The sequence below is a fragment of the Urocampus carinirostris genome, chromosome 14 (assembly GCF_059441175.1).
Source record: "Urocampus carinirostris isolate Australia breed hairy pipefish chromosome 14, RoL_Ucar_1.0, whole genome shotgun sequence".
Classification (NCBI taxonomy): Eukaryota; Metazoa; Chordata; class Actinopteri; order Syngnathiformes; family Syngnathidae; genus Urocampus; species Urocampus carinirostris.
Genome location: NC_142362.1, coordinates 22,093,874 through 22,110,398, shown reverse-complemented (window position 1 = coordinate 22,110,398; position 16,525 = coordinate 22,093,874). Strand labels below are relative to the sequence as shown.

The window sequence follows — 16,525 nt, the reverse complement described above, 5'->3', positions numbered from 1 at the left end:
TATTTTCTCTGTTGTCCCACAGATATTATTAACATTCAACAAAGAGGGTTTTTTCTATCAATGTCGACGAAAAGAACACCTCTAGTTGAAATTCTGTCTAAGGAGGCATAAAAGAATCACTCAGAAACATGGATTAAATTCAAACACTGACATTTATTTGAACTAATCAAATGCTGAAATAAAATATTAAGTGAAATTATATTGAATACAAAATGTTATCAGAAGTTTCAAAACTATTTTAACTGATCCGTGGTTTGGCTCTACTAGTGTAGACCATTGGAGGTGCTGGGATAAATTAGGTAAAACAACACAGCTTGTATTTAATGCACAACAATCACTATTGTTAACAATCATACTTAAATGAAATAATAAAAGAAAAAATTAAAACTCTGAGGGTTATGTCATACCAATTAACTGTCAATTGTATAGCATTTTGATCTTGTTACGTACATGTTCAAACTGGACAAATATATCAGACCAAAGCCTCCAGTGATTGAATATTTATATCAGGACATGGGGCACTCCATACATGACAAAAAGCTGCTTTTAAGTGACTACTCCAATAAAAATCCCTTGAGGCTGCTAACAGCAGACCTTTTTTGTCCTTTCTTGTCTGCTCCTTTAGGACATGCACACTCATGGCCAACTAGGTGTTTTAAAGCAGGAACACTAGATTTTGATTAGACTTTTTACCAAGCTAACTAAGTACAGTGCCGGGAAAAAATATTTGTACCCTTTTTGAGTTCTGTTTTTTTTGTAGATTTATTACTAAAAAAGGTACAGATAATCAAACCAATTTTAATATTACAGAGACAACCCAATGAAATACAAATTGAAGTTTTGAAATGTTGATTACATTTATTAAGCACCTGAAAAAAATCAAAACCTATCTGGCTCTATGTGAAAAGGAAATCGCCCCCTAAACTTAGTAGGGAATTGGCAGCGATAGTAGAAATTAAACGGTCAAGATTATAAGTGATGAGTCTTTCACAACGCTGTGGAGAAATTTTTACCCTTCTTTGCAAAATTGTTTCCAATGCATCATATTAGCCGGGTTTCTAGCATGAACTGCTTGTCACGCCAGAGAATCTCAATTGGATTTAAATCCAGTCTTTTGACTTGGCCACTCCAGAACATCCATTTTGTTTTGTTTTCAAGCCATTCAGAGGTGGGCTTGCTTGGTGTGTTTTGAATCTTTGTCCTGCTACAAAATCCAAGAGCCCTTGAGTTTGAGGGCACAAGCTGATTGCCAGACATTCTCCTTAGGATCTTCTGGTAAACATCAGAATTCATTATTCCCTCAACCACAGCAAGTTGTCCTGGGGCAGAAAAGCAGACCATCACACTTCCACTTCTGTTGGCATCATGTTTTTTTTTGTCAAATGCTGTGCCATTTTTACGCCTGATGTAACGGGCTGTACACCTAACAAAAAGTTCAATTTTTTAACCATCAGACCACAGAATGTTTCTCCAAACGTCTTGAGTATAATGAAGGTGCTTTTTGGCAGTTGTTAGATGACTTTTTGTGTTCTTTAGTGACATCGGTGGTTTTCGCCCCGGAACTCTATCGTGGACGTCATTTTTTACTTTCTTATCTTGCAGTCATGAACGCTGATCTTAACTGAGGACAACAAGGGCTTCAGTTCCTTGGATGTTTTCAAAGTTCCTTTATAATCGTCTTCGGACTCTTGGAATAAACAAAGTTGGTCAACCACTCCTGGGAAGCTTAGCCTCTAATCCCAATTTTCTCCATTTGTGGATAATGACTGACAGTAGTTTTCTGAAGCCCTACAACCTTGGAAAGACCTTAATAAGCTTGTTTTTCTCTTTTATTCTAGAATTTCTTTGGAAAGTTGCAAGTCATTCGTATTCTTGGGATTTTGTAGCCTACTTCACTTTGTCTAACAGATATGATTTGAAGTGATTTCCCGATTTCAACACAGGTGGTGGCATTCAATTTTGGGTGTGGTCTGTGGAATTCCACTTAACCAAAACTGGGGATAGTCACAGTTACTTTGTGATTTAACAAGGGGCGGTGGCAAATACTTTTTAAAATAAAGCCAGATAGGTTCTGCTTGTTTTTGTGCCTTCATGGAATCAAACTTCAAAACTGCATTTTGCATTTCCTTGGTATGTCTCTCTGTAATATTAAAATTGGTTTGATGATTGAACACATTCATGAGTAATAAATGTGCAAAAAACACAGAAGTCAGGAAGGGGGCAAATACTTCTTCACGGCACTGTTAATGTTGCAATTGTGTTGGCTAACCACTGAAGGTTCTTAGTAATGGGTTTGGTCAGGTGGGTCAAATTAGAACACCCCAAAAAAACCAATTCACGAAAACTGCAAAGGTGTAAAACTAAATTATATTCAACAGAATGATTTCAGGTCCCTAAATGACTTTTGTCTGTGTTGTCTGTGTCCACTGGCTCATTGCTAATGGAAACATATTCCATTACACAGGTCAGGATAGTCCAATTCTTATTCCAAAGTGCAATGTGTGGGGCAAGAAAAAAAAACAATTCAATTACTTTTTGTCTTTCCCTCACCCTCAATGTACAATGGTTCCACCACATCATGATTGATGAGCTCAAAGTTTTCATGGCCAAGCCAGTGCTCCACATTTCTTTTTCTTCCAGTAAAAAAATTGTCCACCACAGTCACCTCATGGCCATCCATCATCAGCTTGTCAGCCAGGTGGGAGCCAACGAAACCTGCACCACCAGTAATCTAGAAAAATAATACATTTTTAATACATATCAAAAAGTAAGACATAAAGTAAAGTGACAAACAGAAATAAAGTTTGACATGCCTTTGAAATAGCAAGGCCAATGTGACAAATGTGTTCCAATTGAGCTTAGAGGAATACAAAAAAAAACCTCTGTGTGAACACGAATACAAATGGAAATGTTTGTCTATCCAACTGTGCTACTTTTCTGAATAAATGCCAAAGCAAAAACATTATAATGCTCTAACCCCCCAAAATACATACTAACACCAACGGCGTGTGTTTCAGCCCAACTGCGATTGCGAATGCACATTTTTTTTGTTTATTGTACATACCAAAATCCTTTTTCGATCCTTCTCCGATAGAAATTTCACAGGTGGGTATTTTTGAGAAAAACTGTAACAGAGGGGATAATCAATAATTGCTATGGTGAAAATCTGTGGGAAACATCAGTTTGAACACTAAAACAACAACCCTGTGATACATATTTTGTGCACTAATAACTGAGACGGCTCATCTCTGAATAAATCGAGGACCATGAATGGGTAACGAGTGGGAACTGAAACAATGTGTCTATTACACAAGAAGCTGTTGTTTACTGAATGAATGTGGGTTACGCAAGAATGGTTTTAAAGCAACGCTGTGGCATACTTTTGTTTAACATCAAACTGAGAATTCTTAGGACCCTATAATCAAGATTTTAAAATATGCTGTCAACCAAACCCATAATGAAATTAAATAACACGCTTGTGCGGCACAGTTCATGTCATGGGAACCTGTCGTGGGTTCAAATCCAGCTCCAGACTTTCTGTGCGGAGTTTGTATGTTCTCCCCGTGCTTGCGTGGGTTTCCTCCGGGCACTCCGGTTTCCTCCCACATTCCAAAGACATGCATTTCAGGTGAGTTGGCCGGTCCAAATTGTCCCTAGGTGTGAATGAGCGAATGAGTTGTCTGTCCCTGTGTGCCCTGCGATTGGCTGGCAACCAGTTCTGGGTGTCCCCTGCCCACTGCCCGATGATTGCTGGGATGGGCTCCAGCCCCCCCGCGACCCTACTGAGGATAAGCGGTACGGCTAATGAGAGATGAGATGAGGTAAAAAAAGATGTAAATGTTTTTTTTAATCATAAGCAATTTCATAATGATTATATTATTATCATAATTACTAATTCCCTGAAATGCTACGACACCGGCGGTTTAAGATGTGAATTTTGTTTGAAAACAGATGAACCCACATTTTATCTTTCTTCAAGAGGCATTTAGCAACTTCAAAAAGGGAAAAGGCAAATAAACGTTGATTCTATTCATTTAAAAATGCTTTGACATTATGGGGAAAAAAAAAAAGACTACGAACCTCTGCTCCAAATCACGAATCTGCTCACGGAGGGGAGCCATTGCCTTGAAGGAAACAACAGTTGAAATAATTGAGAGTAAATGTAACAAGTGCAACTGAATACTCACAGTTAGGATACAGGTAAAAAAAAGAACACCACTTGACGAACTTGTGTAGAATAAATATTCTGGACAGATGTATATAGATATTTATATGTAAACACATACATACATACATACCCAACATATAGATATACCAAATTTATTTGTGTATAACACGCATTTTTTTAACTAAAGCGTTTGGGTGGGCATTATACATTTGATATTATAGTACAGTATTTGTGCAAAGATTAATTAGAAAATATCAGCTGACCACTATCGCAAATATTAGACGCAACAGGAATTGAACCTAGGTCACGGCGTGGAGAGTGCCGAATCATAACCACTAGACCACCAGTGAGATCTATCTTATTATCAGAATATTTTTTATTCACGCTACCAGTGACCAATAGTGGACAAATGAGAAATCAGAAAGTCGTCCTGAAATATACAAATGCAAAAAAGCAAAACGGAGTAAACAACTATTTGGTGTATCTGATGCCGAATCGGACTTTCAAATACATAAAATAAATATTTATTGTACATTTTATGTTGGTATTGTGTTAGCTTTCGTTGTCTGTAAATTATTTTAATAGTGACTGAACATATTCAATGTTTGTCACTTACAAATGCTTAGTTAGAGCTAAGAAAAAAAAGAAACAAATATTTTCAAAAAAATTAGAGGTGCGTGTTATACACCTATCCGCGTAATACACTAATGCATATAGTAATCAATATTGTGTTCGTAGAATGTAAACTCAAGAAAAATCAGCATGTAAAACCCCATCTCTGGGGGTGGCCATTTTGAGAGTTGGAGACCAGAGATGATGAAATGGAGATCGTTTTTTGGTCAGAAAACAACCAATCACTGTTACTTCTGCTACTTCCTGAAGCAGAGCCAGTATCCATCATTAGCTGGGCTCTGGACAACATCAGTGTCATCGTTGCCCGAAACCAACTCTAAAATTGGTCGCACCCAAGAGATGGAACGAAAACACAAGGATATTGATTTTTAACTCAAGTTCTACAAAAACCTGTCTGGACGAGTAGAGAGGCTTACAAAACACTGTGTTAGGGAATACTTTGGGTTAATCTGCTTTCATTTTTTTTTAATTAAAAAAGGATCGTCCGCAACAGTAAATGTGTCCAACTTGCAGCATAGAGGAAGGAACGTGTAAAAAAGAAGTTGTTTTAAAAGCAATTAGCTCTTGCTAACAATATAAGATACATTTGTAATATAATATTGAATAAAAAACGACAGCAGTAATGTTAGATCCTACAGCGGACTTCAACAAAATCTTAAGTGACAATATCACAACCATTCTCAGTAGAGTCAATGTTTTAAAATTGTTTTTAAGAATATTTTCAAAGAATAACAAAAGCAGTAATTTAAAAGAGGATACGCACATGAATTTTCAAGATAACAGAACGTTTCAAAATCTTGGTTAAGTTTCCCTTCAAAGATTTTGAATAATTACGTACAACTGTAATTTTTTTTATGTTTTATTGGCAAATCTGGTATTTCTTAGTGTTCATTTTATGTTCATATTTCCTCTTTTGAAATATCCCTGACAGCACAGCGCCACTCTGATCAACAACCAACATTTGCCCGCTCTTATCAAGATCATTATGTAAAGCATAATTTATAGCTGAATACTGACGCCTGCCTGGGGTGATTTCAAAGCAGCAGGCTATTTGTATCTGAGACGATATATTTAGATCAAACGTTACCTATGATGCTTTAAAGCATAAGGTCACCATGATAAAAGATAAACTGAGACCACCTGCAGTGTGTACCAAATCATGTAGAATTAGATTAGAATTTCGTATAAACAGTCTGGCTCATGGACCATATCAAAGCACTTACTGCAGAAGTGGAAAATAATTATACAGTGCAATATACTTTTGTATCACTGTACATGGTACAGCAAAAGGTAAAATGGAAATAACTGATTAGTGATAGATAGATAGATAGATATTCGTTTTAATCCAGTTCTATTCCTGAGCAGTACTTGGACAGACGGCCATTTCATTAGCAACAGACCAACCTTTTTTTACAGGTGCTTTGCCTCACCATTGGTTACCTATCGAAAAATGCCAAGTGTTTGCTAACATGAAACCGGTCTATATGTGCCTATCAGGGCTGCATGATTTTGTAAAAAAAAAAAAAAAAAAAAAAAAAAAAAAAACTAATGCCGGATTTTAATACCTGTATTGCAATTTTGATGAGATTTTCTATTTTAAAAGAAAAGGGCATTTTCTGTGCTACTTTTTTTGTGAGAATTAAATCATAGTGAGCAGTGTTTACCATAGAATTTTGAGAGACCCTGGTGGGTGGACAGTCTAGGGTAGGGGTCTCAAGCATGCGGCCTGTGGGTCAATTGCGGCATGTGGGTTGATCGTTTGACACCCCCTCAGTTATATCAAAGTTTAAAAGGACAGTTGTATTATTTAGCACATCCAAGTATAAGAAAAAAACAATCATTACAAAGAAAAATATTGATTTAAAAATAATCCAAAATACGAGAACTATGATATAAACATGTATTTTAAAAAAATACTAAAAATGTGCATTTATTTTATATCATATGAGTTAATTGTCAGCCATCTTGCTGCTACAGGTAACCAAAAATCTCAAAAAAGGCTAGGCCAGAAAATGACAGGTAAAATTGTGCATTCTTGGTCACTTTGAGTCTCCAAAGTTTGTATCATTTCTAGGGACTTTCAGCAAGTGGTCGAATAATATACATTGTCCCTTTAATATAAATAAACCCCTGCAAATTATGGTTTTATTTATACTTTTTCACATTAATTTATCATTTCAAATTAATTCTTCATGTTTTTCCTTTAGATCTTTTTTTTGTGTAACAAATTAAAAATTATAATTGAGAACAGTGGAATGTTCTTGTGGAAAACCTGATTTGGCCCAATTTAAACTGGACCCAAATCCAGAGCAGTGTGAGGAATCAAATGGACAAAACCATTTCAAGGCAGTGGAGTATTTCTGACATATTTAAGCCTATCCTGTTCTTAATTGAGGAAAAGACAGCTTTATAGTTTTAAAACAGGCTGGTCACGCCCATGGGTAGAAAAAAAAAAATCACTGTAGATTGAAAGATAACACCATGGTAAGATAACGCAACAGCCAGACAAAAACATGTTTATCAACCAATAAACCCCCCAAAAAAGGCACCAAAAAAAAAAAAAAAAGCAGCGAACGTTCATATGACAACGGTAGCACTACAGTTTCGGTTAATTGTGCAGCCCTAGTGCCCATTTTATTCATATGTCCATAGTATGAGTTAATTTAGTGTTACTTTATTAAAAGGGGTTTTACGTAATAGAAAGAAAGACTATAATGGGCAATTTCCCCTTTTCTATCACTGAAACAGGAAATGAGTTTTTTAATCTGTGTTACTACTAAATAGAAACAGATAAATGTGAGTAAAACTCACTTCATCAATCTTCTGCTCAATCTTCAGTTCTCTCTGTTCTATTGTTGATCTACAATAAGGAAAATAAAGCACAAGGATGAGTGAGGAAGAGCAGAAAAATAACAATAGTCTTAATGACAATGCTAATGTTTCCAAATAAATGTTGATTTTTAATCCATCTACTGAGTTTTTACTCAAAACGTAAATAATGGAATATGGCCGAGAAAAAGTAATCAATATAACAAAATTAGCATAGCATAGCATCATTAGCATTCATCATGGCGGCGCCCCTGTTCGGCTGCGGCTGCATCGGCTCGCAACAGTTTTTTACACGTCGGCCATAAGATCCAGACGAAGACATGGTTAATCTTATTTATCCCGGCTGACGTTCAAAGAAACTGTGCGTGTCAGATGTATCGACATTTCGTTCGGTATACACGTGTATACGAATGACAATAAAGTAAATCTGAATCTGAATCTCTGAAAATGTTAGGATTCAGAGTTCAACACTATATTCATTTCAATACATTCTAGTACAATCTGTACATATATAAAATCATAGCAAAAACAACAAAGCTTTACAAACATGTGTTCAACTTTCAAGTGTGATAACATAATATTGTGCTGCAAGATTTATTCTCACGGTATTTGTTCATGGAATTGACTAAATCAAAGTATACTTTTATCATCGAGCACTCTGATTTTTGCCAAGCTCTTAACCAAAATCACAAAGCTAAAAAATTGTATTTACAGGCAGGATTTCACTTTAATGAAATCAAGCAGCGCAGGGCGCAGGGAGAAAACACAAGCCTTACAAGGCAGTTTAAAAAAGAATGAACATTGCAGCATGACCTGCTATTTGACTTTTAAAAAAAGAACAGCAAGTGGTAAAAACCCCAAAACAAACAACACCATTATGAAAGATGACTGAAATAATTTCCATATCGGTGTTGAACTTTTATCAATTGCTGCGATTGGCTAAAATGAAATTTGGTAGGTGTACACAAGTTTCCCTGTTGCACGATCAGCTTCAAGTACTGTACTTATTTTTCTTCTAGCAAATCTTAACAGCGTAACACTAGATCATGTATTGCGGAGAACTCGCAGATAGTATAATCTGGCTAGTGGCAGGTTAAGCCTCGGATAGATTATTGGTCCACCATGCTTGTCCCATATTAAAAGAAGTGCTTAGGTCGTAGAGAATTAAATATTAAAAGAAAAATGAATTGAATTCCTTACCTCATGTTTGTGAATGTTCCCCAGACAGCTGAAACAGACATAGGATTTAAAAATCTAGAAACACAGTAATGATAAATCATGACATTTATGTCCTTGCCGCCACTTCTGCCTTGCTTACAAGTACAGTGGGACCTCGGTTATCGCGGTTAATGGGGACCAAAACCACCCGCGATAAGTGAAAATCCGCGAAGTAGCGGCGCACCTTGCAATAAATAAATAAATATATATATATATATATATATACATATATATTTTTTTAATTATTATTTTTTTAGACCCGGTTAATGGGGACCAAAACCACCCGCGATAAGTGAAAATCCGCGAAGTAGCGGCGCACCTTGCAATAAATAAATAAATATATATATATATATATATATATTTTTTTTTTTTTTTTAATTTTTTTAAATTATTATTATTTTTTTAGACCCGGTTAATGGGGAACAAAACCACCCGCAAAAAGTGAAAATCTGCAAAGTAGCGACGACCCTTCAAAAAAAAAAAAAAAAAAAAAAAGACACATTACACTTTTTTTTGTTTCAGACCCAAATTTTTGTTTAAGTGCATCTAGTGAAGTTTTACTTGAGTAAACAAATTATGGGTTGTACTAGAGTAGTTCTCCCCCCATTTATCACACATTAGATCACGTCAGGCTTTCCCCTTAGTGCTTTATAAGCCTGGTGGGTGGACTAAGCTTTTGTTGTCCCCCCCACCAAGCTTAGAAATAGCTATCAATGAATATAAATGTTGATGGGACATCTGAACTCCAAACTTTCATTGACCACCTGACCGCCCTTTTCCACCCTAAAGCAGAGTTGTAAGCCCATTGAGTGACAAATTCCTTCTTCCAGAGGAACAATGTTTGCCTAGGTCGAATAACATACCCAGTCTGTTGCATCCCTGACCAACAAGGTAAGCAGGTTTCTGTGCGAAACCCCTCTTACCTGTCGTAACCAACGTACGACAGCCACATCTAGCCCCAAAATGACCAATTTGTGGCCGCTTTAGCATTAACCCCTTGACGTTCCTGTAAAATTTGCTTGAATTCCCAATCCAAGACAAACCCAAGGTAAATTAAATGCTGTTCTTGAAGTGTTTGTGAAATATGGACAGTTTATGGTCTCTTTTGAAAGGTAGCATACTTTAGTTTTGTCTCAAACTGAAATAATTGCTGCAAGTGCTATTAACATTGAACAATCAGAGTTGAAACACATAGAAATGGAAGGTTGTTTGATCTTTTCTGGGTTTTTTTGCAATCAAATGCCTGCAGATGATTGTAGCATAGGAATATTGGCTGGAAAACAGGTGATAAAATGGCTTGAAGCCTTATCTGGTACCTTGTCAAATATAATCACAATCTGAAAAACTTTCCAAAAATGGCCATTTAAAGAAGACCAGTTTACAGCTATAAGACCGTGTGCGTAATAATGGTGGATAAAAATGATCCATAAAAATAAATCACGAGTGGCATTACGTTAAGAATGTTTATTTGGGGGTCTAATTTGAAAACAGTGTATATCTCTGTATTGTTATTTTCAGAACTTAATTGGCTAATGTGTCAATCATCATTTGAATCAGGTAATACTGGCTAAAGCTATTCAGAGCTAAATGAGGCAATATCCGTTTTATTAATACAGGCCCTTATAGGCTAATGCAAGCTATGGACCATGTAAAAACAACTGCTATTGGTCGGAAGTGGTGTCAATTAAAAGTTCAGAGGTTAACGGCCGTATTGGAAATAATTTTACCAGTCAGTTTATTTGTAACCGGAAAATATGAGGCGAAACAAGCAGATTGCAACAAGGAACGTCCAATGATGCAAAAATGTTTTTGGGTGGATTTTTTTTATTTTTTATCTTTTGGTATTTTCATGTGTCTTGGAGTAAATCTTTTAATGGTTGGATTCACTAGACGTTCCTGGATGGAACGTCTCAAGGTTTGCAAAGAACGATGTCATGAGCTGATTACCGGGGGACTTATTGGTCCGCTATCCCGGCTTTATAGCTATTGGGTAAATTGTTTCAGACTGATCATGATGTTTCTGTGATGAGAAAATTTTGAAATGTTCATCATATCTTGAATCCTAAGAAATTAAGGCATTTAATAATATGCGGCATGACATATTTCAGTGACTAATGACAAAGTGAAGACACGACTTTGCTTCTCAACAGTCGGAACGTTAAGGGGTTAAAATTATTTTTACATATTCAGAGTACAGCTTTGTGATGTTTCTGCTGTAGGAACTAATTTAGTGATGACAATCATTTTAGTGTTCACTCAGATTTAGGCGGAATATATTTTGGGAGCTTTAACTGATTTCAAAATGCCAATTCCTTACCAAAAAAAATGTAGTGTTGAGGCCTCATTTATCCGTCTGAGAGAATTGCAGCACATTTATGCTCCAACCAGCACCCCATACAATCTGGTGAAACCGGCTGGGTGCATAATTTAGCATGTACAACTTTGGGACCTTTCAATATGAAATTCTATTCTCATGTATGTTCTCTGTATATTGATACAACTAGCGTTTAACGAGTAAACCTCTTTGAAAACTTTATTTCAAAAAAGCACTTTTAAAGTCATCATTTAACACAAATGAAAAAAAATATCATCAACAGGTCCCTTAATACAAGGACAAACTGGCACATAGACAGTTTCTTCCCCAGGGCCATCACCACCATAAACAAGCCCACAAAACTGTGAAAATACGTGCTGAGACTTTTTGGAAAATGTTTGCTGCTGCTAATGTTATTGCAATATTTTTCATTGTACTATTGTTACAATGCACTATTTTTTCATTTGGGTCTTGGGTCTCGAAGTATCACATTCTATTTTTTTGGAGTATATTCATTTAAACATTTTTTTCTTATTTTTCTCGTTTAAGTATTTGGTACATGTTAACCCTGGACTGCTATGTCTAATTTATTACATACAATGCTTAACCACATTGATAAATAATAACAAGTTATCGTAAATTCCGGACTATAGAGCGCACCTGATTATAAGCCGCACCCACCACATTTTAAGAGGTAGACCAGATTTGTACAAACACAAGCCGCACCTGTATATAAGCCGCATGCGCCCACATTTAAACATGTAACACAAACACATAATTAAACCAAACCCGACTTCAAGTCCCACGATTGAAACTAAATGTCCTTCATTAAAGTACACAGTCCAAAAATCACAGCCAGCAAAATAAATGGAAAATGATACCGGTACTTAAGGTTTGATGCAGACCTGCAGAGTCCGGGTCCCGTTGAAAGTATTCCATGAAAAAAAGTGTATATTTCCAAAGGTAAGGGTGAGAAAAATATATCAGATGAACACATTTACTGACGCAACTCCTTCTTCTTTAACCAACTTTTTACCCCCTCTTCTTTCCTCGTCTGTCCCTCACCTTTAGCGGTCCCCACTTAAACTCGGCACCCCGCGTTTGTTCCGCCCCTCATTTTTCGGTCACACGTGCAAAACATATCAGAATAATTGTCTAAAATAAATACATTGCAAAAATATACAGTTGCAAATACATATAATACATGGGTTACACATATTTACAAAGAAAGACGGTACACCGAGAGTTTTTAAAGCTTTAATAATAATAATATAGCTTTGACAGGGCAGTTAATGGTAGCAACACTCGAGCGCCGCTGGCGGCTGTTAGAAAAATTGCATAAATTGGCCACATCACTGAATAAGCCGCAGGGTTGAAAGTTAAGGAAAAAAGTAGCAGCTTATAGTCCGGAATTTACGGTATATTCTGTTTTGTATAGTTAATTTGATTTTGCAAATGAACTGAACATGTAATTTTACGGCTTTCTTATTTCCAATTGTTACAAAATACTTGAATTATTTGCAGTCAAAGCTTTTTATACCTGTACTCGAATGAATTAATTGACAGTGATTTTATCTTTTACTGTATTGATAATTTTAAAGTCCAATTGAGCACATCTTCAGCTACTCTACTCTCCTGTTTGGATTTGACGAACAATGCACACGCTTTACTCACAGGCAATGAAGGAAATCAAGGCGAAGGCAAAAATGAGCTTCATCATTCTTCTGTTTAATCCTGGTATCAGCCTGAAGACTCGCTTCATCATCCGCAGCATGCAAAAATATTGATGTCCAACCAGCTATAGCATCCTGGCCTGTTCGGTTACGTCTGGCAGCGCTTCAGAAAAGTACCGTTTAAGAATGTTCAAATAGACCCTTAAGTTGTCAGGCAAGCTAGCCGATAGCTGTTAGCTGCTGCTACGTCAACACCAATCAGAAGCAGTTTACGTGGCTAACCGAGTAGCACGCACAGGTAACATCTGTGAACAAGTGGCAGCAGGCGACATAAGAGTTTGCTGTTATTAATTCTACATTTGCGCCATTTGCTCTCCGACTGCCTAGGTCGCATTGCTCACCCGGAAAATTCCAAATATTACGCTTGTGTCTTTAGCAAGCATTTAGGGGAATTGGAAGGCAAATTATCATTATGTACACACGGCAGCCAACGCAGTTACTGGCGGTTTAGTAAATTTAGACTAATATAAACTGTCAAGCTTGAATCGACCTAACACGACAATAACAAAAATCGATGCTGACTGAATGTTAAAGTTAAGTTAGAGTCGTAAAAGTAATAAAGTATCGCTAAACTTGTTCGCATTATTTTGCCTGTCAACTTCCGGTGGGAAGCTGGTGCTTCGTATTCTTGATCGGCAGAAAAAGTTGTTGGGTATTTGTGGATCAGTGTAATAGCGCCACTACTGGTAAGAAATAATCATTGCAATCTTATATTTCATTCAATGTTTCCATCACACCACAAGCACATTGCATTATAAGGGCTTTAATGTGCTTTCAATAATGTACTACAATCGTAGGGTGTTTATTAGGACCAAAAGAAAATTGGAAACGAATTAACATGTATAAGTCTCTCAGCACGGTGACGCAGCGGTTAGCGCGTGTGCGGCACAGTTCTGAGGTCCTGAGATCAAACCCCCTGTGTGGAGTTTGCATGTTCTCCCCGTGCTTGCGTGGGTTTCCTCTGGGTACTCCGGTTTCCTCCCACATTCCAAAAAAAACATGCTTGTCAGGTTAATTGGCTGGTCCAAATTGTGCATGAATGAGCGAATGAGTTGTCTGTCCCCGTGTGCCCTGCAACTGGCTGGTAACCAGTTTAGGGTGTCCCCTGCTCACAGTCCAAAGATAGCTGGGATGGGCTCCAGCACCCCCGCGACCTACTGAGGATAAGTGGTGCAGATAATGGATGGATGGAAGTCTCTCTCTTTCTCTTTCTCGCTTTGTCTCTCTTTCTCTTTCTCGCCTTCTCTCTTTCTCTCTCTCTTTTATCGCACTTTTTTGTTGCATTGCGTATCAGAAATTAAGTTTTTAGGGGTCATAAAAGACAGTAAATTAAGCTGGAAAACAAACATCAGACACATACAAACTAAAGTATCTAAAAGCATTTCATCATTAATAAAGCCAAATTCGTTGTAAACTGTAATGCATTGTATTTATTACATTGTTCTCTAGCTCTGCCATACTTAACATATTGTGCAGAAATTTGGGGCAATAATTACAAAAGTTCACTAGAGCCCCTTTTTATCCTTCAAAATCATGCAATTAGAACCATACACAGGGTAAGGTATCGAGATCATACTAATATTTTATTCCTGCAGTCCAAATCATTAAAATTGGATGATTTAGTAAAATTTTTCATTGCACAACAGCTATTTAAGGTCAACAAAAACATAGCGCCAGAAAATATCCATGATTTATTCATTCGGAAAGAAGCAAATTATAACTTAAGGAGCTGTAGTAAATTCATAATCCCAAAGGTGAGAACCACCAGGAAAAGTTTGTGTGTGTCTGTGTGTGGAGTCAAGCTTTGGAACAATTTACAAGACAAGATCAAACAATGTCCAACTTTTCACTTGTTCAAATTTAAATCCAAAAAATATTCCTGGCGGAATACAGAGATGAAGAAAATGGGGTTATGAGTGATACGAGAGATTTGGGAATAGTGCGTCTAGAACTATGGTTAACTTTGTGTTATTATTGCCCATTGTTATATCATAACTGTTATTATTAATATTATTACAATTGTTGTTATATAATTGGTGTATTTAATAGGGAAGATGAAGGGGTAGGGAATATAAGCATTTGCTTCTGACTACCCCTTTTCGAACATCTCATCTCATCTCATTAGCTGCACCGCTTTTTCCTCAGTAGGGTCACGGGGGTGGTGGAGCCCATCCCAGCAATCATCGGGCAGTGGGCAGGGGACACCCTGAACTGGTTGCCAGCCGATCGCAGGCCTTTTAGAACATATTGTGTAATATTATTTTGTTGTTGAGTTATTGTTTTTGTTCTGTTTTTATTAATGTTCGAATAAAGTTTTCATTCATTCATTCATTCATTCATTCATTCATTCATTCATTCATTCATTGTATTGACCCTTTGCACATGACTTCACGTTGCCTTCTCAGGCAGAATGAGAGCCATGACAGATGGCAAGTGCACTTGAGCACAAGGCAGTTGAACAAGCGGTTGAGTTGAACCTGAAACAAATACCAATAATCACAACAGGAGAATATAATAACCAGTGTTTACCATTGTAATTAATTCCTGTGCAATGGGCAAGCTTTTAAGCCTGATTTGGAATTGTATCCTTTTTGATGAAGACAGAAAACGGAAATGTTAACCTGCAGTCAAACTGACGGACTGGTTTTGTGCTGAGGCACACAATTGTAAGGTTGGCAGCCCTTAGTATTCCAGGATTTGCTGCAAACTTTTATTACAAGGTACGGTTCATGTATTTCCGAGCAATTTTATGCACTGTTATCAATGATTCAAATTGAAAATAAAATACAGTAGCCGGACGGAAAGTTGTTTGTTTGCATGCAGGACGATAGATAGATAGATAGATAGATAGATAGATAGATAGATAGATAGATAGATAGATAGATAGATAGATAGATAGATAGATAGATAGATAGATAGATAGATAGATAGATAGGTAGATATGTATGTTTGCAAAAAAGTGTTGTTTATTTTACTAGACATTATTCGATGTGCACGGCCAACACAGGCAACATTGCTATAACCTTTTTGATCGAAGAGAGTACAACTAGTTGACAAAATATTGTTACTATGACACTCTTGTCTCCAGTGTCCCTTCATAAGGGTATTATAGGATAATGTTTTTAATAAAGGATTCATTTTGTAATTGACATTTTTTTATAATGGAATTTAATAATCTAGTTATTTATGGAATGTAATGCAAAAAAAAAAATAATCTGGGCTGGTTCGAATGCATTTTGAGTTTTTCAATTAATATTATCAGGATGTTTTTGTTTGAAAATAGAACATAATATATTAATTTGTTTGGATTCTGAGTGTTTTAAATATTAATGAAAAATAACATGTACGTGTAGATGGTTGTAAGTACATCCATCCATTATCTCCACCGTTTTTCCCTCAGTAGGTTCGCGGGTGTGCTAGAGCCCATGCCAGCTTTCTTTGGGCAGAGGGCAGAAGATACCCTGAACTGGTTGCCAGTCAGTCGCAGGGCACATAGAGACAGACCACTTACTCACTCATTCACTCCTTGGGGCAATTTGGACCGGCCAATAAACCTGACATACATGTTTTGTGGAATGTGGGGGGAAACCGGAGTGGCAGGAGGAAATCCACATAAGCATGGGGAGAACA

At 36.8% G+C, this 16,525-nt stretch overlaps 1 protein-coding gene across 2 annotated transcripts in view; it reads right to left on the bottom strand.

Moving 5' to 3' along the window:
- The window catches only part of uxs1 (UDP-glucuronate decarboxylase 1), a 37,052-nt gene extending 23,534 nt beyond the window's left edge, over positions 1 to 13,518 (bottom strand). The window contains exons 1-6 of one of the 2 annotated variants that reach the window (XM_088352429.1): positions 12,837 to 13,518; positions 8,831 to 8,858; positions 7,613 to 7,661; positions 4,081 to 4,124; positions 3,065 to 3,125; positions 2,551 to 2,731 (exon numbers count right to left, since the gene is read on the bottom strand). In XM_088352429.1, coding sequence (XP_088208555.1) covers positions 2,551 to 2,731; positions 3,065 to 3,125; positions 4,081 to 4,124; positions 7,613 to 7,661; positions 8,831 to 8,858; positions 12,837 to 12,936 — 463 coding nt within the window. In that variant the 5' untranslated portion in view covers positions 12,937 to 13,518. Of the gene's footprint in view, positions 1 to 2,550; positions 2,732 to 3,064; positions 3,126 to 4,080; positions 4,125 to 4,187; positions 4,247 to 7,612; positions 7,662 to 8,830; positions 8,859 to 12,836 lie in introns of those variants that run through there. The other variant, XM_088352431.1, reaches the window with a different exon arrangement.
- Positions 13,519 to 16,525: the final 3,007 nt, after the last annotated feature.